This window comes from Galeopterus variegatus, unplaced genomic scaffold, assembly GCF_000696425.1.
Source record: "Galeopterus variegatus unplaced genomic scaffold, G_variegatus-3.0.2 Scaffold135, whole genome shotgun sequence".
Classification (NCBI taxonomy): domain Eukaryota; kingdom Metazoa; phylum Chordata; class Mammalia; order Dermoptera; family Cynocephalidae; genus Galeopterus; species Galeopterus variegatus.
Window position 1 is genome coordinate 747,103 of NW_007726246.1, and position 20,723 is coordinate 767,825.

The 20,723-nt window shown below is 35.9% G+C and overlaps 1 protein-coding gene across 1 annotated transcript in view; it reads right to left on the minus strand.

The window, feature by feature from the left end:
* Positions 1-20,723, minus strand: part of EXOC5 (exocyst complex component 5) — a 66,109-nt gene that overhangs the window by 37,526 nt on the left and 7,860 nt on the right. Inside the window, exons 2-4 of the mRNA XM_008589241.1 lie at positions 3,842-3,936; positions 2,918-3,065; positions 937-1,131 (exon numbers count right to left, since the gene is read on the minus strand). Coding sequence (XP_008587463.1) covers positions 937-1,131; positions 2,918-3,065; positions 3,842-3,936 — 438 coding nt within the window. The remainder of the gene's footprint in view (positions 1-936; positions 1,132-2,917; positions 3,066-3,841; positions 3,937-20,723) is intronic.

Genomic DNA, 20,723 nt, shown 5'->3' on the forward strand with positions numbered 1-20,723 from the left:
TTGTCAGTTTTACTTGATACTACAAATACAATTTCTGAAACTAATTCTTTAAAATACTGTCATTTCTTTAGAGGAATTATCTATACATATGTAACCATTTTTCAAAGATCTCTAAAAATTATAAATTCTATAACCTTATAGAGTCTTCCTCTCCAAAAATGTGTTGCTTAATTCAAAGTGAACTTCAATACTACTAGCTTTTAACATTCCACTATCAGTTATTCTATGGAGTAAATTTGGAATAATTCAGGAATACCGTATTCAATATATGAGCGAACAATGTTACGATGGGCATACAAGATGCATAAGAATGTCCATTTTTTCCATGCATTTTGATTTTTTTCCTCCCCTGAGGGGAAAATACCAAGTTAAATTACCTTTTTTCAAAATTTTAGAGCAGCCAATACTATGTACCCTTAGACCAGGATTAAGTGACTAGTGCTATGAAAAGGATTTCCATAAATAATTAATTCAGATTTCTTTAATTCTCTATAAGAGACCTTTATTCAAGTAATAAAAACTAGAAGCTCTGAATTCCTTTACAGAAAGACATTTTAGCTTATTCATGATTTATGTCATACCACCCTAATACCACCCAACAAAATGTAACTATTCCAAGACTATAGAAATTCTGTTAATATTAAAAGTCAAACATGATAAGGAAATACTTATGAACATAGTTACCTCAGCATTTCTAAACCACACATAATTTCATAATCAAAAATGGCAGGCAACCCAATTAAAATTTGAATATCAACACTTCATCAGCAATCTATAGACAACTGTATTAATTTATATTTCAGAACAATAAAAACTTTTTAATAAGTCAGCTATTCATTGATTTGAAGTCTGACTGTAAAAAGTAATAATTGTAGCTCATAATTAGGGCATTGCTATTAATGCTGTGATTTGTTTTTATCCTCTGACAGCACTTACCTTTTCAGAATTTGTAAAAACATCAGATTTCAATTCTCCATCTAGAAACTCATTGAAGTATTTCATCAATTTCTGAGCCTCCACTGCCCGTTGTCTGGGTGTATTTACCCCCTCCAACTGGTCTCCAAGGTGACAGACTTTGGTTGCTACATAGCTAATGTGCTCATCTAGTTCTTGAAAATGTTGGAAGGCAACCTAGGAAAAACGTGCATAAGCATAAAATATAATCAGAGAACTCAGTTTATAAGTTAATACGCATCACAACTAAACCAATATCATCACTACTCTCTAACTTAGAGTAACTAAAGATAACATAGGAGTCACATATAAGATGATCTACAAGAACAATTCATGCTCATTAGCATAATATAATCTGAAAACCTTTTACACTTTTATACCTTTAGCTATTAAAATAATCACATTTATCATGAATACATTTGTTAGTCAGCAAAAAAGCAAGCTACTAACTACTCATCCTGTTTAACAAAGTACTCAACACCATTTAATGCTAAATAATGTTCTGAAAACGATGAACTAAGTATCAAATGGACCAGACATCTGAAGAACTCTCTTGCTACTAAACTGAAAAGAATCAAAAATATGTCAGAAGTAAAATATATTGATTACAGTATTTAACATTTATTTTAAATATGTAAAAAGCGATGCTAACATTATATATAAAGTAAAATTGTTCTCTCCCAGTTTTGAAACAGAAAAGATTGCAGCAAGTATTCTACTAAAGCAGAGGTGCATTACTTCCTAAAATATTCTTTCCCTTCTCCTAGGGTACACTGATTGTTCTGTGGTAGATGAAAATTGCGTACAATGAATACCTTAGAATTGCCAATAGCAGAATTGCTGAAAATTCAATATGGTACTAAATTGAGGTGGGGGAAAGCTGCAAACATTTATGGAGAACTTCCCCTGTGCTAGACACTGGACTAAGCATATTACATGTATTTACTCATTTAATCCTCACAACGACCCATTTTACAGATGAAAAAACTAAGGCACGGAGAAGTTAAACTGCTTGAAATTGCACAGCTATTAAGTGACAGAACTGTAGTTCAAACTCAGGCAGACCGACTCCAGAGCTTAATTACTAATACTGTTATTATTACCAAGGGAAAACTGCATTAAAAGCATTTGAAACTGCACCTTAACTACTTAAAGACACATTCCCTATCTTATTTAAATTACTGACTTCCTTAATTAAATATAAATGCTTAAGTGAAGGAATCTAAATAAATGAAATTTTAGCAGAAACCAGCTTGCTAAACTCTAACACAAAGAACAAATAGCTCCTGGGAGGCAGCAAAGCTAAACAATACTCCTCAAATTACACTTGGAAAGGGTGATAAAATTCCAATAAGGTCCAGACTGTGAAAGGGATTCAGAGCTTTCTGATTAAGTCTAGGGCCTAAGAGACTACAAAGCTTGTCCTACTTAGCCCCAGGGCCAGCCTAGTGGTTTGGTTTTACATCAAAATGGACCAAGGAAGAGTTCTGTGTCCACTTTTCCCATAGTTACACTAAAATTCTCACTGGGACATATACCTCATGACTTCTGTGAAACTTTCCAGACCAGGTTTTCTCTAGAAAAAATGTGATCCAGGAAATAGCTGGTCTAGTATTACTTTGTTTTATGTTTTATGATTAAAAGAATATAAATGACTACCACGCTAATAGAGTCCCTAAAAGTACAGGTCTACTGAAGTGTCATTCTTGTAAGTTTGCATTGTTAGAGGGGAAGCAAGGACCACACTGAACTAGATATCACCCACTCCTGAGAAGGGAATACTATGATCCCAAACCAACACTCAGTAGCAAGCCTAGGACAAGAGTACTGATTACAATTCATTAACATTTTATGGACACGAGCAGTAGAGGGAAACCTCAACAGTTACTATCATTTGACTAGTGGAAAGAAATAAAGATAGTATGGCCTATATAAACTATTCACCGCTGAGCTAAATGTTTACCTGATTGCTTTTCTGGAGCTCTTGTACCTTCTTGGCAAATTCCTTGGCTTCTTTCTGACACTGCTGCTCTAATTTCTCTACTTTCCTTTGAATCCTTTCATCCATTATCTGGAGTTCTTGAATATGATTTACAAATTCTTCTAATAATCTAATAGAGGAAAGTTGGAATATGTATCAATCTATATCTATTGTTAATAATTAGAAACTGACCAGTTCACTTATAAAGAAAGTATTAATAAGCGTTCTTTGAACTAGAGATGATCATATTAATTTTCTTGATAGTATCTTGTTAGGAATTTCTTCAATCAAAAGATCAAGTCTTTCTATAATTTCACAACTTCTTCATAGCTTTATCCAGGCTACATCACTTTAAAACAAATATGACATTCGAAAATATGACCAGTCTAACTGTTGACTTCTCAGTAGATTACCTCTGAGGTAAATGAAAACCTCACTCACAATCCCCACTAGTCCCCCAGAATAGAAACAACTTTTATGGCCTATCTAAAACAGTCAAGCAGATAAATGTACCATATAGAAATATTATGCATCCGACAGTTCAATGACTTTCTGTTCCCCCAATCTACAACTATTCTTAAAACAACATATTCAACATGTTTTTATTTTAGAAATATAATCAACACTTTCTAATTTATTACTAATTGAAGAAAATATTATATTCTTATACTCAATAAAATACCTTCCTTGATACCACTTAAAGTGCTTCTCTAAAATAAAAGGCATGTAAAAGGAAAAACATGGTCCCAAACTTCTAATGCTCTGTTTGGACTGTATGTGTCTTGTCTTGGTCAATTTAAAACCCCTTTACATGAATGCTGAAAGGAATCCCAATAGTAACCTCTATTCTAAACATAAATTTGCACTGAATTGGGTCTATGAAAAAAAATCCCATTTTTACTTCACCTTTTAGGATCAAAAGCTTCAGGTCCACCTCTAGAGCCTCCTCCTGGAGTTCTCCATACAAGACGTTCAATATACTCATCTGCCACAAAAGGCTCCTAGTTTACAAAACAAATATGTTTTTATAAAGTTTCATAGAAGACAACTGAACATTACTTACAAAAATAAAACAGGTTCTACTATGTGAGAACTTAAAACAGAATTAAACTACTAATTATTTAAATAAATCTATATTATTAAAATGTAGTTTTTTCAATTAAAAAATCTTCAATAAACAAAACAAATTGCTTAATGAAAATTAGAATATTAAAATATTAGAACAATACTAATTACCAGAATCCAACAGAAAAATGAGCAAAAGACACAAACAGGCAATTTACATGTGAAAAATTTGCAGACTTACTAATCAAATAAGGTCAGATTATCACTTTTTTAAACCTCAAAAACTGAGAAAGATTTTTTTATCTTACAGTATGCAATGCAGGAAAGGGTAAGCTGAAATTTGCACTGTCAATATTGTTAGAAGTGTTAACAGGTGCAAACTTTTTGGAGGACAACTGATAACTATTTGGTAACATCAACAGTATTACAAATGTTCATACCCTTTAACCTAGTTAATTTTACTTTTAAAATTCTAAGGGAAATGCATATATATATGCACACAACAATTTTTGCATAATGTTCACTGAGCATTGTTTATAATACCGAAAAATTGTTCACATTCAACAAAACCATTATCATGGTAAATTTATAGGATGAAAAACTATGTTACTATTAAAATCATGTAAAAGGGCTGGCCCGTTGCTCACTTGGAAGAGTGTAGTGCTGACAACACCAAGTCAAGGGTTAACATCCACTTACTGGTCATCTTTTAAAAGAAAAATAGGAAAATAAAATAAAATCATGTAAAAACATTTAATGAAATGAGAAAAAAAATCTCTGCTGAAAAAAAGCAGGATACAAAATATTCTTAAATTTTCTCAGAAAAAAGCATTATTTTTAAGAAAAATGATATTAGAGAAAAAGACCAATCAAGAAAATAAACATTCAAATGTTTACCATTAGCAGATAATACACTTTTTAGACATATACACTAATTTACATACTTTCCATATTACCCTTTTTCATGCAAATGAATACTATATACTTCCTCCCCCTTAGCATATAATTTAAACTGGTAGGATTTGCTGGTGATTCCAATTTGAATATTTAAAATATTTTAATATTTAAAATATTAAAAATATGTAAAATTTTCCATTTTGTTAATTATACTTTAAAAACATATTTTCGTTGATAAACATTCATTGAGCAAAAATATTTCCAGTGCCAAGCATTCTGTTAGGCTTTGAAATAAAAAGATGTGCCTCAAGAAACTCATAGCCAGATAGAAGGAAATATAAAGAATGCAATCGTGTGTGATAAGTATAATTAAAAATATGACCACAAACTTCAATGTTAACACTGCTGAGGAAGCTATTAACTCAATGGGGCGGGGGGGTAGAAATGAGTTATTCATTAACTCAGCAAATATTTACTAAACACGTACGTTACGCAGGGCACTGTAGTAGGCATTGAGAATACAGATGTAAATTCAATAATAGGGTTCCCTGCAAGGCCTCATGGAAATGATCTTCCAGGTAGAGAGATGCCAATATCAAACATTAGAGAAACAACTGATTACAATTGTCATAAATGTGATGGTAAGAAAAGTCCTAGATGCTCTAAGAGAATATAACAAAGGAACAGAGTGGAAGATGGGGAAGAATGGAAGAAGACGAGAGGAACAGTGCTGCGACAGGCCAACTTTCTGAGGAAGTGATGTTTAAGACCTGAAGGAAGAAGAAAAATTGCTAGATAAAAATGGAATAAATTGTTTTCCAGACAATTAGGAAAAGGGAAGGCAGGGCTTAACCCATTAGAGGAACTGAGAAGTAAGCACAGACTGGATCATAGGGACCACATATAGACAGATCCAGAGAGGGATGCCAATTAAGACCAATAAATGATAATCTTGTCCTCCTTATAATCATCATTGTCACACTGGAACTTGAGAGAGTGGCTCATCAGCCTGATGTGGTAGAAAGAGGAATGAGGGGATAAATCTCAGTTAGTATAGGAATAACCATCAGAATAAGATGGGAATACCAACGAGAACAACAGTCCATGATCACAACACTTCACAAGTATTATCTCATTTACTACTTTGAGTAAGACCTGTTAGGGAGGTCCTATTTTATTCCTTTATTATGAAGAAACTGAGATTGAGGGTTAATTACTTGCCCAGGATAACACAACTACTACTATGTAAACAGAATGGCAAATTTGGTTAACTACAAGGACTCACTGAGAGAGTTAGGTAAGTGAGGGTAGTGGTGAAGCTAAAAAGGTGGAAACTGCCATATGAAGGCACATGAAGTCACTGATTCTGCCTTTTAAAATTTCTCCCTATATTAATAAATATTAAAGATATGACACATCAGTAAGGCAAACAAGTAATTTTACCAGACAACTAATAAGCTATCTCATACCTACCTCATTATCAACTTTCAAACTGGTACATATTTTATTAAAAAACCATACAGCCTTTATGACTGTTATTATCACTAATCACTAGAAAAGCAAACATCAACCGAAAAAATACAAAACAATACAGTAGGTGCTAAAAATTTTTTAAAGATTTTTTTTTCACATTTTACTATAAAAGACTCTTTCATAGTGGTCAAATAATTGAAAAATAGCAGTCATATTAATCCAGTTTCTCTCATAAGATTTCCATTACAGGGAAGCTATCTGATGATTGATATGATCAAGGCATAAAATGTAAACAAGATTGCTAGCTCCTTTTAAAATAAATTCAGGTTATCCATAACAGCAGATATGTTTGAGAATTAAGTCCTAAGGATGAATTAAATATCCTTGCAAAGTAAAAATGTTGGTGCCCTGAAATAAATGAACTCATTTAGCAAACATATCATCATTTAGACAATCATACCTCTAGTCTACCTCAGTTTTGTTGAGACAAAAAAATTGATATATATCTAACAATTCTTAATTTATATATGTAAATTGAGAAATACCAACTCAGGATTTTAAAAGTTATGTTTAGAGCTATTAGAACTTTAGAAACTAAGCTACTTAAAAATTTTAGAAAACCTGAGCAGCATATGAAATACCTCTAAGTGATAAGATGGTAATAAATGGCTAAATTTTTTTAAGTGCTTTACTATGTGCCAGACATGTACCTAGCACTTTACATACTTTTTCACATTCAATACTATGATAAGTAGTCTACAAGGTAAATTCTATTAATATTAATTCATTTTACACCTGTGAAAGCATGTAATACAAATAGATTACTTAATCTAAGATCACATAAACTTAACTGATTCCAAAGGCCCAAGTCTTAACTACTGGTAAAATAAAGAGCTTTTTCATTAAAAGAGGCTAATGTGCTTTAAGAAGTAGTTAGCTCTTCCAAAAGTCCATAATACTTCTACTAAATAACTTCATAAAGTAATCATGCTCCTTTTTTCCCTATCATTTTTTTTGGTATACGTATTTGTGTATCTTTTTTTTGGTATACGTATTTGTGCAAAACTTTAACAGTCTTAGCTCTATGTGTTATTAATTTCATTTATTAGCTATTAAGTAGTTATAGTTTTTAATTAGTTATACTGTTCATCAATTTCAATGTATCAGTTCCATTAAATGATATACATCCAAAAACTTAGAAATCAACAGATAAATATTACTGACAGCGAGAAACTAAGCATTTTTTTCATGAGATACCTTCAATTTTCTCAAAATAAAGTATTCCTTCATTCAACAAATATTGAGAGTCTACTGCATGCTACAAACTGTTCCAAATACCCAGGGAACAGTAAACATGAGGGGAAAAAATCTCTACTCCTCTGAATCTAGTGGAGGAGAGTGACAAATGAGCAGAAGAATGATAAGGCAATAAGAACCATGAAGAAAACTAAAGAGGAAACAGTGATGGATAAGAGTAGGATTATTTTTGATAGAAATGATCAGGCTAGGCCTTTCTAGAAAAACAAATTTTCAGCAAAGACCTGTATGCAGTCAAGAAATAAGTCATCTGGAGGAGGAATGCTCCAAGCACTGGGAACACTCTTAGTATGTAAACAATGACAAGAGGCCAGTGTAACTAAAGCAGAGTGAGTCAAGGGGAGAATAGTTGTGGATGAGGTCAAAAGAGGCAGTGAGAGTTGAGTTTGCAACAAGGTCTCATAGGATGTATTATGATATATTCCTTGTTGATTGAAGAAAAGTTCAGGTTTCCAAGAAGGAGGCTGCAATAAGCTGGCAAATATAAGCAGTAATGATTCTTCTATTCCTTCTCCCAAAGGGAGTTACAATCATTTACTTTAGTACACTAGGGAATGAGGAATACACAAACGTTTTTGAGGTCTATTAGATACAAAGTCCCAGGTGACATTGATATTTGATTGACCCAAAGCATCACAGACCCTCCAGAACAAGGACATATGGGGGCCAAGTAAAAAATAGATTACTGGTCAAGGTTTAGCATACCACTGGTGCAACGGGTCCATGAGCCCAACTACAGGCAATTTCTCTAGTCTGCAAACAAGCAAAAGGGATAGACACACTGGGTGGCTGATGTAGCTCCAACACTGGATCCTTCTTGGTCTACAGGGTAAGAGCTGTAATAGTGGGAAAGCCCAGGTAAAAGTCTCTAAAACTGTCCTTATCTAGTCAAGGTAGTTAATCAAGTAAGATGGTAAAAATTAATGTCACCCTTAAGGATCTAAAGCAGAGATCAGCATTTTTTTTTTCTTAAAGGACCACATAGCAAATATTTTAGGCTTGCTAATAATACAGTCATGGTTACAACCGTTCAATCAAGTCATTGTGGTACAAATCTAACCATAGACAGCACATAAACAAATGGCCATGGCTATGTACCAATATAACTTTTAAAAGAGAGGATTCTGGGAAGATGGTAAAGTAGGAAACCACAGAAATCTGTCTCCCCACCTAGATAACAATAGCACTGGCAGAGTCTGTCTAATCTAACTATTTTGGAACTCTTGAGCCTACTGAAGGCTTGCAACTTCCTAAAGGAAGGCTCGGTCAGTAAAATGTGATTAATTTTGGTCCACTTCAGCTCTTAACACAATAGCAGCTGACCAGGCCCCACCCCCAGCCCTGTGGCAGAGAGCTGTACCTGTATTCCTGGAACAACCTGCACACAGCTTGGGGGAGTCAGGGTGGGCAAAAAAGACCCTGTCTTCCAAATTCAGAAATCTGTGCTCTGATCACTGATTGCTGCTTCAGGTACAAAGAGGCTGGTGGCCACTGTTGTTGCACCAACCCCCCATTTTTGCAAGCCCCTCTCCCTCCAAATGAAGTGACTTCCAGATTACTCAAAGGGTTGGAACCCCCCCCCTTTTTATTTTTCTCCCTTCATTTTTCTCTTCCTCCCCTTTTGGGAGCCAGATATTAAAGACTAGGACATTCAAAAGCACGTACAGGGAAAATTATAAAGTGACACACATGCCCAGGGAAAGGTGCAGACTCTGAGAAGACCTAACAAGACCTAAAGCTTATACTTCAGCTAATCCTTGGCACAGAACAGCCTACAACATTCAAAAAACTAAAACAATAAAAAAATTCAGCAAACCGTGGGGAAGGAGAAGAATATTATTTCTGGAGTTACCAAATTATTAGATTCAAATGTCCAATTTTCAACAAGGCATACAAAGAAACAGGAATGTATGGACTACTTAAAGAAAAAAATCAATCAACCAAACAACAGAAACTGTCCCTGACAGAGACTGATGGCAGATCTACTAGTCAAAGACTTTAAAACAACTGTCTTAAAGATGCTCAAAGAAATAAAGATGTGGAGAAAGTCAATAAAATGAGATATAAACAAAATGGAACTATCAATTAAGAGACAGAAAACCTAAAAAGAAATAACAACAGGGCCAGCCCATGGCTCACTCAGGAGAGTATGGTGCTGATAACACCAAGGCCATGGGTTCAGATCCCATATAGGGATGGCTGGTTCACTCACTTTGGAGAGTGTGGTGCTGACAACACCAAGTCAAGGGTTAAGATCCCCTTACTGATCATCTTTTAAAAAAAAAAAAAGAAAGAAAGAAATAACAAAAAAAAAATGGAGATAGATAGTACAAGAACTGAAATAAAAAATCATTATGGAAATTCAAACAGAGATTTGAGCAAGCAGAAGAAAGAATCAGTGAACTTGAAGACAGAATAAGAGAGATTACTGAGTCTGAGTAACAGAAAGAATAAAGATCAAAGAAAAGTGAAACAAGCCTAAGGAACCTGTGGGATACCATCATGTGTACCAACACACATATTTTGGAAGAAGAGAGAAAAAAGGAGAAGAGAGAAAAAAGGGGGCCAAGAAAATATTTGAAGGAATAATGGCTGAAAACATCCTAAATTTGAAAAAAAGACATGAATATAAACATCCAGGAAGCTCAATAAATTCCAATTAAGATGAACTCAAAGAGATTCACACCAAGACATATTATAATTAAACTTTGGAAAGACAAAGAGAAAGAATCATGAAAGAAGCAACTTGTCATATACAAGAGATCCTCTATAAGATTATCAGCAGGTTTCTCATCAGAAATTTTGGAGGCCAGAAGGCAGAGGGCAGATAAATTCAAAGTGCAAAAAGGAAAAAACCTATGAATCAAGAATCCTATATCTGGTAAAACTGTCCTTCAAAACTGAGGGAGAAATTAAGATATTCCTAAATAAACAAAAGCTGCCATGCAAAAAATGCTCAAGGGAATCCTGCAGGATGAAATGAAAGGACACGACAGTAACTCAAAGCCATATGAAAAAATAAAGATCTTAATAAAGGTAAATACACAGGCAGTTATAAAAGCTAGTATTATTGTAACAATGGTTTGTAACTGCCCTTTTTCCTACATGATTTAAGAAACTAATAAAAAAAGAAAACACAATTGTTAATATAAAAGCTAGTATTATTATAACTTTGATTTGTAACTCCACACTTTCTTTTGTACATAATTTAAGAGACTATGCAATTCAAAGAATTATTAGTTTATGTTTTGGGGCATACACTATATAAAGATGTAATTTTGTGACATCAACAAGCAAAAGGGGTAGTGATACAGTGGTTAAAGAAGCAGAGTTTTTGTATGTTAATGAAATTAAGCTGGTATAAATTCAAGTTAGAGTGCTATAACTTAAAATGTTAAATGTAATACCCATGGTAACCACAAAGAAAATAACTACAGAATATATACAAAAGGAAATGAAAAAGGAATTTAAATGTTTCACTACAAAAAAATTAACTAAACACCAAAAAACACAGTAATATAGGAAATAAAAGACAAAAGGGCTATAAGGCACATAGAAAACAAATAACAAAATGACAGAAGTACTTCTTTATCAGTAATTACTTTAAATGTAAATAGATTAAACTTTCCAATCAGAAGGCAGAGATTGGAAGAATGGATCAAAAAACACGATCCAACTATATGCTGTCTACATGAAACTCACCTTAGATCAAAAGACACAAATAGAATGAAAGTGAAAAGATGGAAAAAGATATTGAAGGGTTTGCGGAGATTTTGGTATAAGGATACCAAATCTCAGTTAGGAGGAATAAGTTCAAGAGATCTATCATACAACATGGTGACTATAGTTAACAATACTGTATTCTTGAAAAATGCTGAGAGTGGATATAAAGTGTTCTCACCACAAAAATAACTATGTGAGGTGATGTGTATGTTAAGTTATAGCAGATTATATATATAGAGAGAGATTGTCATTCTACAATGTATATATTATTCCAAACATCATGTTGTATATAATAAATACACACTATTTTATCTGTCAATTGAAAATAAATTAATAAATAAAATAAATAAAAGGATTAAACCATAACCAAGTGAGATTTATTCCTGGGATGCAAGGATGGTTCAACATATGGAAATCAATGTAATACATCACATTAACAAAATAAAGGGACAAAAAAACACATGATCATCTCAACTGATGCAAAAAAGGCAGTTGAAAAAATTCAACACCTTTTCATGATTGAAAACTCTCAACAGACTAAGAATAGAAGAAAATTACCTCAACATAATAAAAGCAATATATGCAAAACTCACAGCAAAATCATAGTCAATAGTGAAAGACTAAAAGCTTTTCCTCTAAGATTAGGAGCAAGGCAAGGATGCCTGGAACACAGTACTGGAAGTCCTAGCCAGAGCAATTAGGCAAGAAGAAGAAATAAAAGGCATCCAAATTGAAAAGGAAGAAGAGAAATTGTCTCTGTTTGCAGATGATATGATCTTATATGTAGAAAACTCTAAAGATTACACAAAAAGAACTGTTAGAATAAATGAATTCATTAAAGTAGCAGGATACAAAGTCAACACACAAAAATCAGTTGCACTTCTATGTACTAACAATGAACAATCTGAAAAGGAAATTACGAAAACAATTCCATTTACAATAGCATCAAAAAGCATAAAATACTTAGGAATTAACTTAACCAAGGAGATGAAAGACTTGCAAAATGAAAACTACAAAACATTGCTGAAATAAATTAAAGGAAACACCAATAAATAGAAACACATCCTATGTTCATGGGGTAGAAGATGTAATATTGTTAAGATATCAATACCAACCAAAGTGATCTGCATATTCAGTACAATCCCTGTCAATATCCTGATGATTTTTTTTTACAGGAATAGAAAAACCCATCCTAAAATTCATATGGAATCTCAAGGGATACCAAATAGCTAAAACAGTCTTGAAAAAGAAGAACAGAGATGGAGGACTCACACTTTCTGATTTAGAAACTTACTATAAAGCTATTGTAATCAAAAAAGTGTGGTACTGGCATAAAGACAGACATATGGACTAATGGAATGCAATGGAGAGTCCAGAAATAAACCCTCTCATACATGGTCAAATGATTTTTGATAAGGGTGCCAAGACCATTCAATGGAGAAAGACAGTCTTTTCAACAAATAGTGCTAGGAAAATTGGATACCCACACTAAAGAGAATGAAATTGGATCCTTACCTAACACCACACATAAAAATTAACTCAAAATGGATCAAAGACCTAATTATAACACCTAGAACTATAAAACTCTTAGAATACAACATAGGCTAAAAACTTTATAATACTGGATTTGACAATGATTTCTTGGATATGACACCAAAGGCAAAGGCAACAAAAGAAAAAAATTGACAAAGTAGACATGAAAATTTAAAAACTTTGTGCATCATAAGACACTATCAACAGTTAAAAGGCAACCCACAGAATGGAAAAAAATTGTGGAATATACTAAAAAGCATATGTACTTCACAGGGCCTGGTTTTCCAGTCTTGCAGTTTCAAATATTGACCTTGCGGAGCACTGGAAATTTTCCTCAGGCTATGAGTCTCTGGTATAAGATAAAGAGTTGTGGCACAGCAAGGTTGCTGGCTCAAGGACAGACTAGTTATTGGTTGTTATGTAAAGATACTGAGAAATTGCTATAAGAAGGAATGTTTGCGGGCCGGGCCGGTGGTGCACTGGATAGTGCGCCGCTTGGGAAGCGCGGCGGCGCTCCCGCCCGAGGGTTCGGATCCCACAAGGAAGAAGAGGGACTATTTTCCCCAAAAGTTTCTTTTCCATAATGAAAAACACTTTTCCCAGAAGCAATCTTCTCTCCCCTCCAGCCATCAGACTCTTCTTCAGCTTCACTGTCAGAATTGTGTTATATGTCTTCACTTAAAACAGCCTAGGAAAGGGATACTGTGGAATATTCTTAAAGCAAATGTACTTCACAGGGCCTGGTTTTCCAAAGCCTTGCAGTTTCAAATATTGACCTTGTGGAGGACTGGAAATTTTCCTCAGGCTATAAAGTCTCTGGTGTAAGATAAATATTTATGGCACAGCAAGGTTGCTGGCTCAAGGACAGGCTAGTTACTGAGATGTAAAGATACTGAGAAATTGCTGTAAGAAGGGAATGTTTGCTAAAATAAAACTTTTTTGGTGGATCACTTAATTGTCTAATGGAATGTCATCTGGCTTGTTTCACTGGAAGTTACCAGCCTATATTGTTAAACTATAACCCCACCTATGTCTCTTCCTGTAACTTCCTGGTCTGGAAAATAAATGCAGGAAGAGAACCCCAATTCGGGGTTAATTTCCTGAGGAAGGGATCCCTCTTGCTGGAGGGTTCCAGGGAAGTTAACCGCTTTGCGGTCTCTCACTGCTCAGAAGAGATGGGCTTTGAGTAATCCTTTGCATCTCCGTCACCCAGGGGAAGTGGGGTGACAAATCCGTGGAGGGAGAAGCAACACAAAGCAACAGAAAATATTTGCAATTCAAGGGATTAATATACAGAACAGAGAACTCCTAAAACTCAACTTAAAAAAAAAAATTCAAAAATGGGCAAAGGACCAAAATGGATATTTCTCCAAAGAAGATACATAAATGGCCAATAAGCACATGAAAAGATGCCCAACATCACTAATCATTAGGCAAATGCAAATAAAAACTACAATGAGGTATCACTGGCTACTATCAAGAAAACACAAAATAACAAGTGTTGGCCAGGATGTGGGGAAATTGGACACTTTGTTCACTGTTAGTGGGAATGTAAAGCAGTACAGCCACTATGGAAAATAGCATGGCAGTTCTTCAAAAAGTAAAAATAGAATTACCATATGATCCAGCAATTCCAGTTCTGGATGTACATCCAAGAGAACTGAATATAGAGTCTCAAAGAGACATTTATTCACACATGTTCACAGCAGCATTATGCACAATAGCTAAAACATGGAAGCAACCCAAGCGTATATCAACAAATGAATGGATAAGCAAAATGCGGTATATATGTACAGTGGAATAGTATTCAGCCTTTAAAAGGAAGGAAAATTCTGACATATGTTACAATATGGATGAATCCTGAGGATATAATGCTAAGTGAAATAATCCCACAAAAAGACAAATATTGTATGATTTCACTTATATGAAGTACTTGAAGTAGTCAAAATCACACAGACAGAAAGTAGAATGGTGGTTGCCAGGGTCTAGGCTGAGGGGATAATGTAGAGTTTTTGTTTAATGGGTATGGAGTTTCAGTTTTACACGATGAAAGAGTTATAGAGATGGATGGAGGTGTTGATTGCACAACCTTACAAATCTATTTAATACCACCAAACTGTACAAATTAAAACGGTTAATATGGTAAATTTTATTTATGTGTATTTTACCACAATAAAAAAAAAATTAGGCAGCAATCTTATAGGCTGTCTCTAAAGGATGCAGGGGCAATGTTACCCATTACATTCCCATTTAATTCACCAGTCTGGATTTCGCAGAAACCAGATGAATCCTGAAGGATGACTACCTCAAAATTAACCAAAAAGTAGCCCCAATTACATCTGTCATGCCAGATGTAATTTCCCAGCATCATGGTACATGGTCAATGATTTGACAAATACATTTTCTCTATCCCTGTCAACAAAGAGGATCAGACACAGTTGACAGTCACACAGAATTGACAACAGCATACATGTACAGTTTTGTTTCAAGGCTGTATAAACTCTCCTGTCCTCTGTTAAAACATGACCTGTACCAACTGGACATCCTACAAAACATCTTATTGATATTGATCGATCATATTTTTTTCTTCTCTTTCTTTATTATTATTTATTTCTACATTCTAAAATGTTGTTGCAGAGTGGTGGGAGAAGGAGGAAGAGGAGGGGAAGGTAGGCAGGGCTGGCCAACAGCTGGCTCCGTTGCTGGCCTGGCTGCCCAGGGCGGGAGGGGGGGTGTGTTTGTGTGGATGAGGCCCTCGCGCCCCCTAACCCCAATCCATCACGTTAATTGACATCATGCTAATTGGGGCAAATGAGCAAGAAGTGGTTAGCACATTGGAGTCCTTGGTAAGATACATATGCTCCAGAGAACATGGGACTTTCTCCATATATGTATGCTCCGGAGAGTGGGATTCACGGACACATTAAATCAGTAAAGTTTTTAAGGTGGTCATGGGCAGGCTGTGACATCTCATCCAAAGCAAAATACAAATAATTGTACCTCCCACCACAAAGTTGGACATACAACACCTGGTAGACCTCTTAAGATTCTGATATACCTGCCATGACACATGTATCAAGTAACACAAAAGCAGGAATGGGTTCTGCAGAAGTAGGAGCCATACAATCAGACCCACCGCCTGGGTGGACCATACAACCTGGCAAACATGAAAGTATTACAGGAATCAGAGTTTCCTAAGTTTTAAAGGTATCAGTGTTAGAAAACACTGTCATGTGGAGTTATAGTAAGCCCCTGTGTAACAATCACAACACAGGTTGTGAAGTAAGATCATGCTATTTGCAACAAAGAATTATATACCTTTTGAGAAACATGCTCCCAATAGACAAAACTTCAGGAAATATACCCAATCATCCTCTCGGATGAACAGAGAACTGGCCTGAGGTTAGACTACATATGTCAAAGACATATGACAGACAATGACGAAGAGCCTAGCTAACAGAGGAGAAAGACTGGAAGACTGAAGACAAGGAAGTCTGGGGTAGAGGCATGTGGATGGTTCTATGGACTGAACTGTGTCCTCCCAAAACTGACAACCTAACCCCAATGTAATGGTATTTGGAGAAGGGGTGTTTAGGAGGTAATTAGGGTATGGCCCTCATGATGGGATTGGTGTCCTTATAAATTATTAAATAGAGACCTGTCTCTCTCTTTCTCTCTCCATGCACACAAAAGAACAGACCACATGAGCACACAGTGAGGTAGTGATGCCTTCAAGCCAAGAGTAGAGGTCTCAGAATGAACCCTACCCTGCTGGCATCTTCACCTTAGACATCTCAGAGCCCAGAACAGTGAGAAATAAATTTATATTGTTAAAGCCACCCAGTCCATGGTATTTTGTTATGGGTGCCTGAGCTGACTAAGACAGATGGAGAAATACCTGAGACTGGGCACAAAGTGTGAAGCTCTTTGTATCCCATGTTAACACAGAGAACATGTACCATGGAAGAACTAAACAACTGAGTGGACAAAATAACTCTGCCTGGTATTAGCACATTGGGCACATGAACAAAGCGGAATAGTACAGAAATAATACGGCCCCAACTGCACAAGGTCCTACTTGCCAAGGCCAATGCAACTACTGTCAAAACCAATATTGAGCCTAACAGCTGCAGAAACTAACTCTGAGCCCCTGTAGTAGCCCCATTCTTAAAGTAGACTAACCAGTCACATGGTAGCAAGTTGGGCCCTTTCCACCTTGGATGAAAGAATAATTCATTCTCACAGGAATAAAATCATTCCAAATTGGATTTGCCTTTCCTCAGAGGAAGTGTTTGTTCCCCAGCACAGGATCCCATATATCACATCAGACCAAAAGACCCACTTTATAGCAAAGGAGGTGACCATTAGATTCATTGGTCATCTCATAAACCATACTACCCAGAGGTTGCCAGTCTGATAGAGCACTAGAACAGCTTATGGAAGGCTTAGCTGAAGCACCAGTTCAGAGGGGGTACTCTGTAAAGACAAAGCACTATTCTCCAAGATGCAGTATACATTCTGAATTAAAAACATCTATATGATGCTTACAGGAAAATAGGAAAAACAAAGGAGTCCGAGAACAAGGGGTAAAAGCAGAATTAGCCCCACTTATCATGACTCCCAATCTGTGCTTGCTATTCCTATGATTTTGGGATCTGCAGGGCTAGAGGTCTTAGTCCCTAAAAGGGAAACACTTCTGCTTAGAAACACAACAGTCTCATTAAACTAACTACAAGTGCTGCCTGGTCACACTGGCTGCTTATATTCAGGGAATAAAGGTAAGAAAAGGAATGACCATCCTTGGCAGGGGCAATTGACCCTGATCATCAGGTAGAGGCAGGGCTGCTAGTACACAATGGGGGCAGGGAATATTATGTCTGGCACATAGATGATCCTCTTGGGAGTCTCTTAACACTCCCTCGACCAAATCTGAAAGTACATAGACAAGCATTGCAGTACTGGCCTGGGAAGAGTACCGTGAGCAGTTAAGATATGAAGAATGGCAGAGGTGCTAGTTGTAGGTAAGGCAGAGTTAGAATGGATAGCAGAAGAGGGAGACAGTGAGTATCAATTGCAACCCTGAGACCAGCTACATTAGTGGGGGGGCATAGTTCATCTCATTAACCTTCTTCTAATTTTCCTCCAGGATGACAGCAAACTGGAATGCTGGAGGAGCTGCTCCCCAAATGTATATGTAGAAGCGGAATCTAGTGGCACAAGGGTGGTCTGCAGTGGACACAATGATGTGCCGTCCAGATCTCCCTTCAAGAAGGGACTTGTCCTAGCTGTTAGTAGTGCTGTCAGCAGAAATCCTTAAACTGGCAGTACTTTCAGGGATACACTCAGCTGCAGAGAGCCACTTCACCCAATGTCATAGCTTTCTCAATGTGGTCCATATTCAATGACTAATTAAATGGGAGTAAAGGCCTGACCACTCTGATCCAAAGCAGGACAATTCTGACAGGTCATTTTAGTTCCAGAACTCCCCATTGCAGCTAGTCATCAACACTCACTGGGCTAGCACTGTAGTTCTACTTCTCCATATGCCCAATCTTGCTTCCCTACCCTGCCCCTTCATAGATGCTCATCCCAAGGGTACTTCATAATAAATATTTTACACACTAAACTCTGTCTCAAAGTTTGCTTTCAAGAGGACCCAATCTGCAACACTGTAGTAGTCCAGTCAAGAAGTAATAGTGGCTCAGATGAAAGTGGCAATGAATGGGATGCTGAGAAATGGTCAGGTTCGTCACATTTTAAGAAATACGCTCATATAAATTACTGATAGATCAGATGTGGGGAGAAAGAAAAAAAAGGAATCACAGTTACTCATAGAGGTGTGGGGCCTGAACAACTGTGTGAATGGTGGTGCCATTTACTGAGATGGGGGAAGACCAGGAAAGGAGATGGATGAGGGAGTGGAGAAACAAGAGTTTTGTTCTGCATTTATATTGTAGATGCCTATTAGATATACAAGTGAAAATGTAGAGCACTTTGCTGGAAAAACAAGCTTGTACTACAGGGAAAAACTGGAGCTAGATATAATTCTAGAGTCATCAACATACAGATGGTTATTTAAAACCTCAGGACTGGATGAGATCACCTAGAAGACAGAAGGGCATGCCAACATTTGGAGATATGAGGAGGAAAAACAAGAGACAAAGTAGGAGGCACCAGAGAAGGAGGAGGAAAATTAGAAGGGGACAGAGTCCTGGAAGCAAAATGCAGGTTTCACCTCAGAGGCAATCAAATTATCACAAGAGTTTAAGATAAATTAGCTACTGATCCCATGAGATAAAAGTTCAAAAAAGTAAAAAACAAAAAAAAATCTTTCTGCTTTTAAAACCAAATAAATCCTAATACTTTGCTTTCTAATACCTTGCCTTGCTGCAAAAGCATTTACTATGAGAAAAAGCCAAATTAACAAATCCTAAAACCTCCAAATGACCAACTCCTCTCAAGAGACTTCAAAAGCATTTCCCTGTAATATAATTCCCTGTAATACAAATACCTGTAAATAATTTTAAAAAATTTTTTTAACATTTCATAAACCTGACAAAGGTATATCTTTACCTCTGTATTACTACAGTAATTAAAAGCAAAATTTACCAAGACCAAACAAAAATCTAAGAAGTATGCACTAAGATCATATTAAATTCAACTTTATATAATTGGTCTCTGTGTTGTTCATCTTCTTTAAAAATGCTACCAATTGTAAGATAAAATATGGTGTTTTTGGTAATTGCCATTAAAAATCCCTTGAAAATCAATCCCTGGGACAGGAACATAAATCTCCAATTTAATACTGTTTCGTAGAGAAAAATCCAACTGAACTTTTATATTTTCCTATATCACTCTTCCCCAAAATAGATCCAATACATTAGAACTACCTACAAACTCGAAGAAACTAGAATATTTCCCCCTAGCCTTGGTAAATAAATAGCTAAATAAACAAACAAATAAATAATAAATAAATAAGGCTCAGAGAATTTCAGAGAGAGGTATTTCTGTATCCTGTGACACCAACTAACCCATGGGATCAAGTACTGCCTAAAATGTTTTTTCCTTAAATTTACTATGCATACCACTGCCAAACAAATCACTAAAACACTGCTTCCTTTTAACCAGAAAATTCCCTATGTCATTCCTGCACTATCAAGTTCACACTCTTATGTCTATCCTTTAAAGTTCTTGTTCTGTACCACCTTCCCAAATTTCTCTGTAGCCTAAAATGAACAGCCACATTTCATCAGCCTAGTCTTCTCTTCAAACCCATGCTACTCCTGCTACCTAACTTGTGGCCAGGTAACTTACCCCGCAAGGATGCCCTTTCCCCTCCAATAATTCAAACACCACTATACCATTACTCATAGCCTGGCTCAATTCCCATTTCTTCCTTGAAGTGTACCTTCCCTATAAGATCTCCACTGACTTCTCCATTCTTAAACACCTCTGAGGCTTAAAAATTCAAATCCCAACATAGAACAATGTATTACTAATTGTCATTTTATCATTTACTGTTTTATCATCATTTTTGTAAGTTTCACTCTTTTGTCTACACTTAAATTGAAAGCAAGAGCAGGCTCTGTCATAAGCTTCTCTTACTTTCTACCTGTAGTCAACAGAACAATGCTGAGCATACCAAAACACTAGCTACTTAGGGCCATAGCCAAATCCCCTGCAGAAGATATTGAAAATCATGCCCTGATCCATATATCCAAAACCAACAAGGCAGAATCACGACCTCACAACCTAGAAATAAAGAACAGGCATTAGAGGG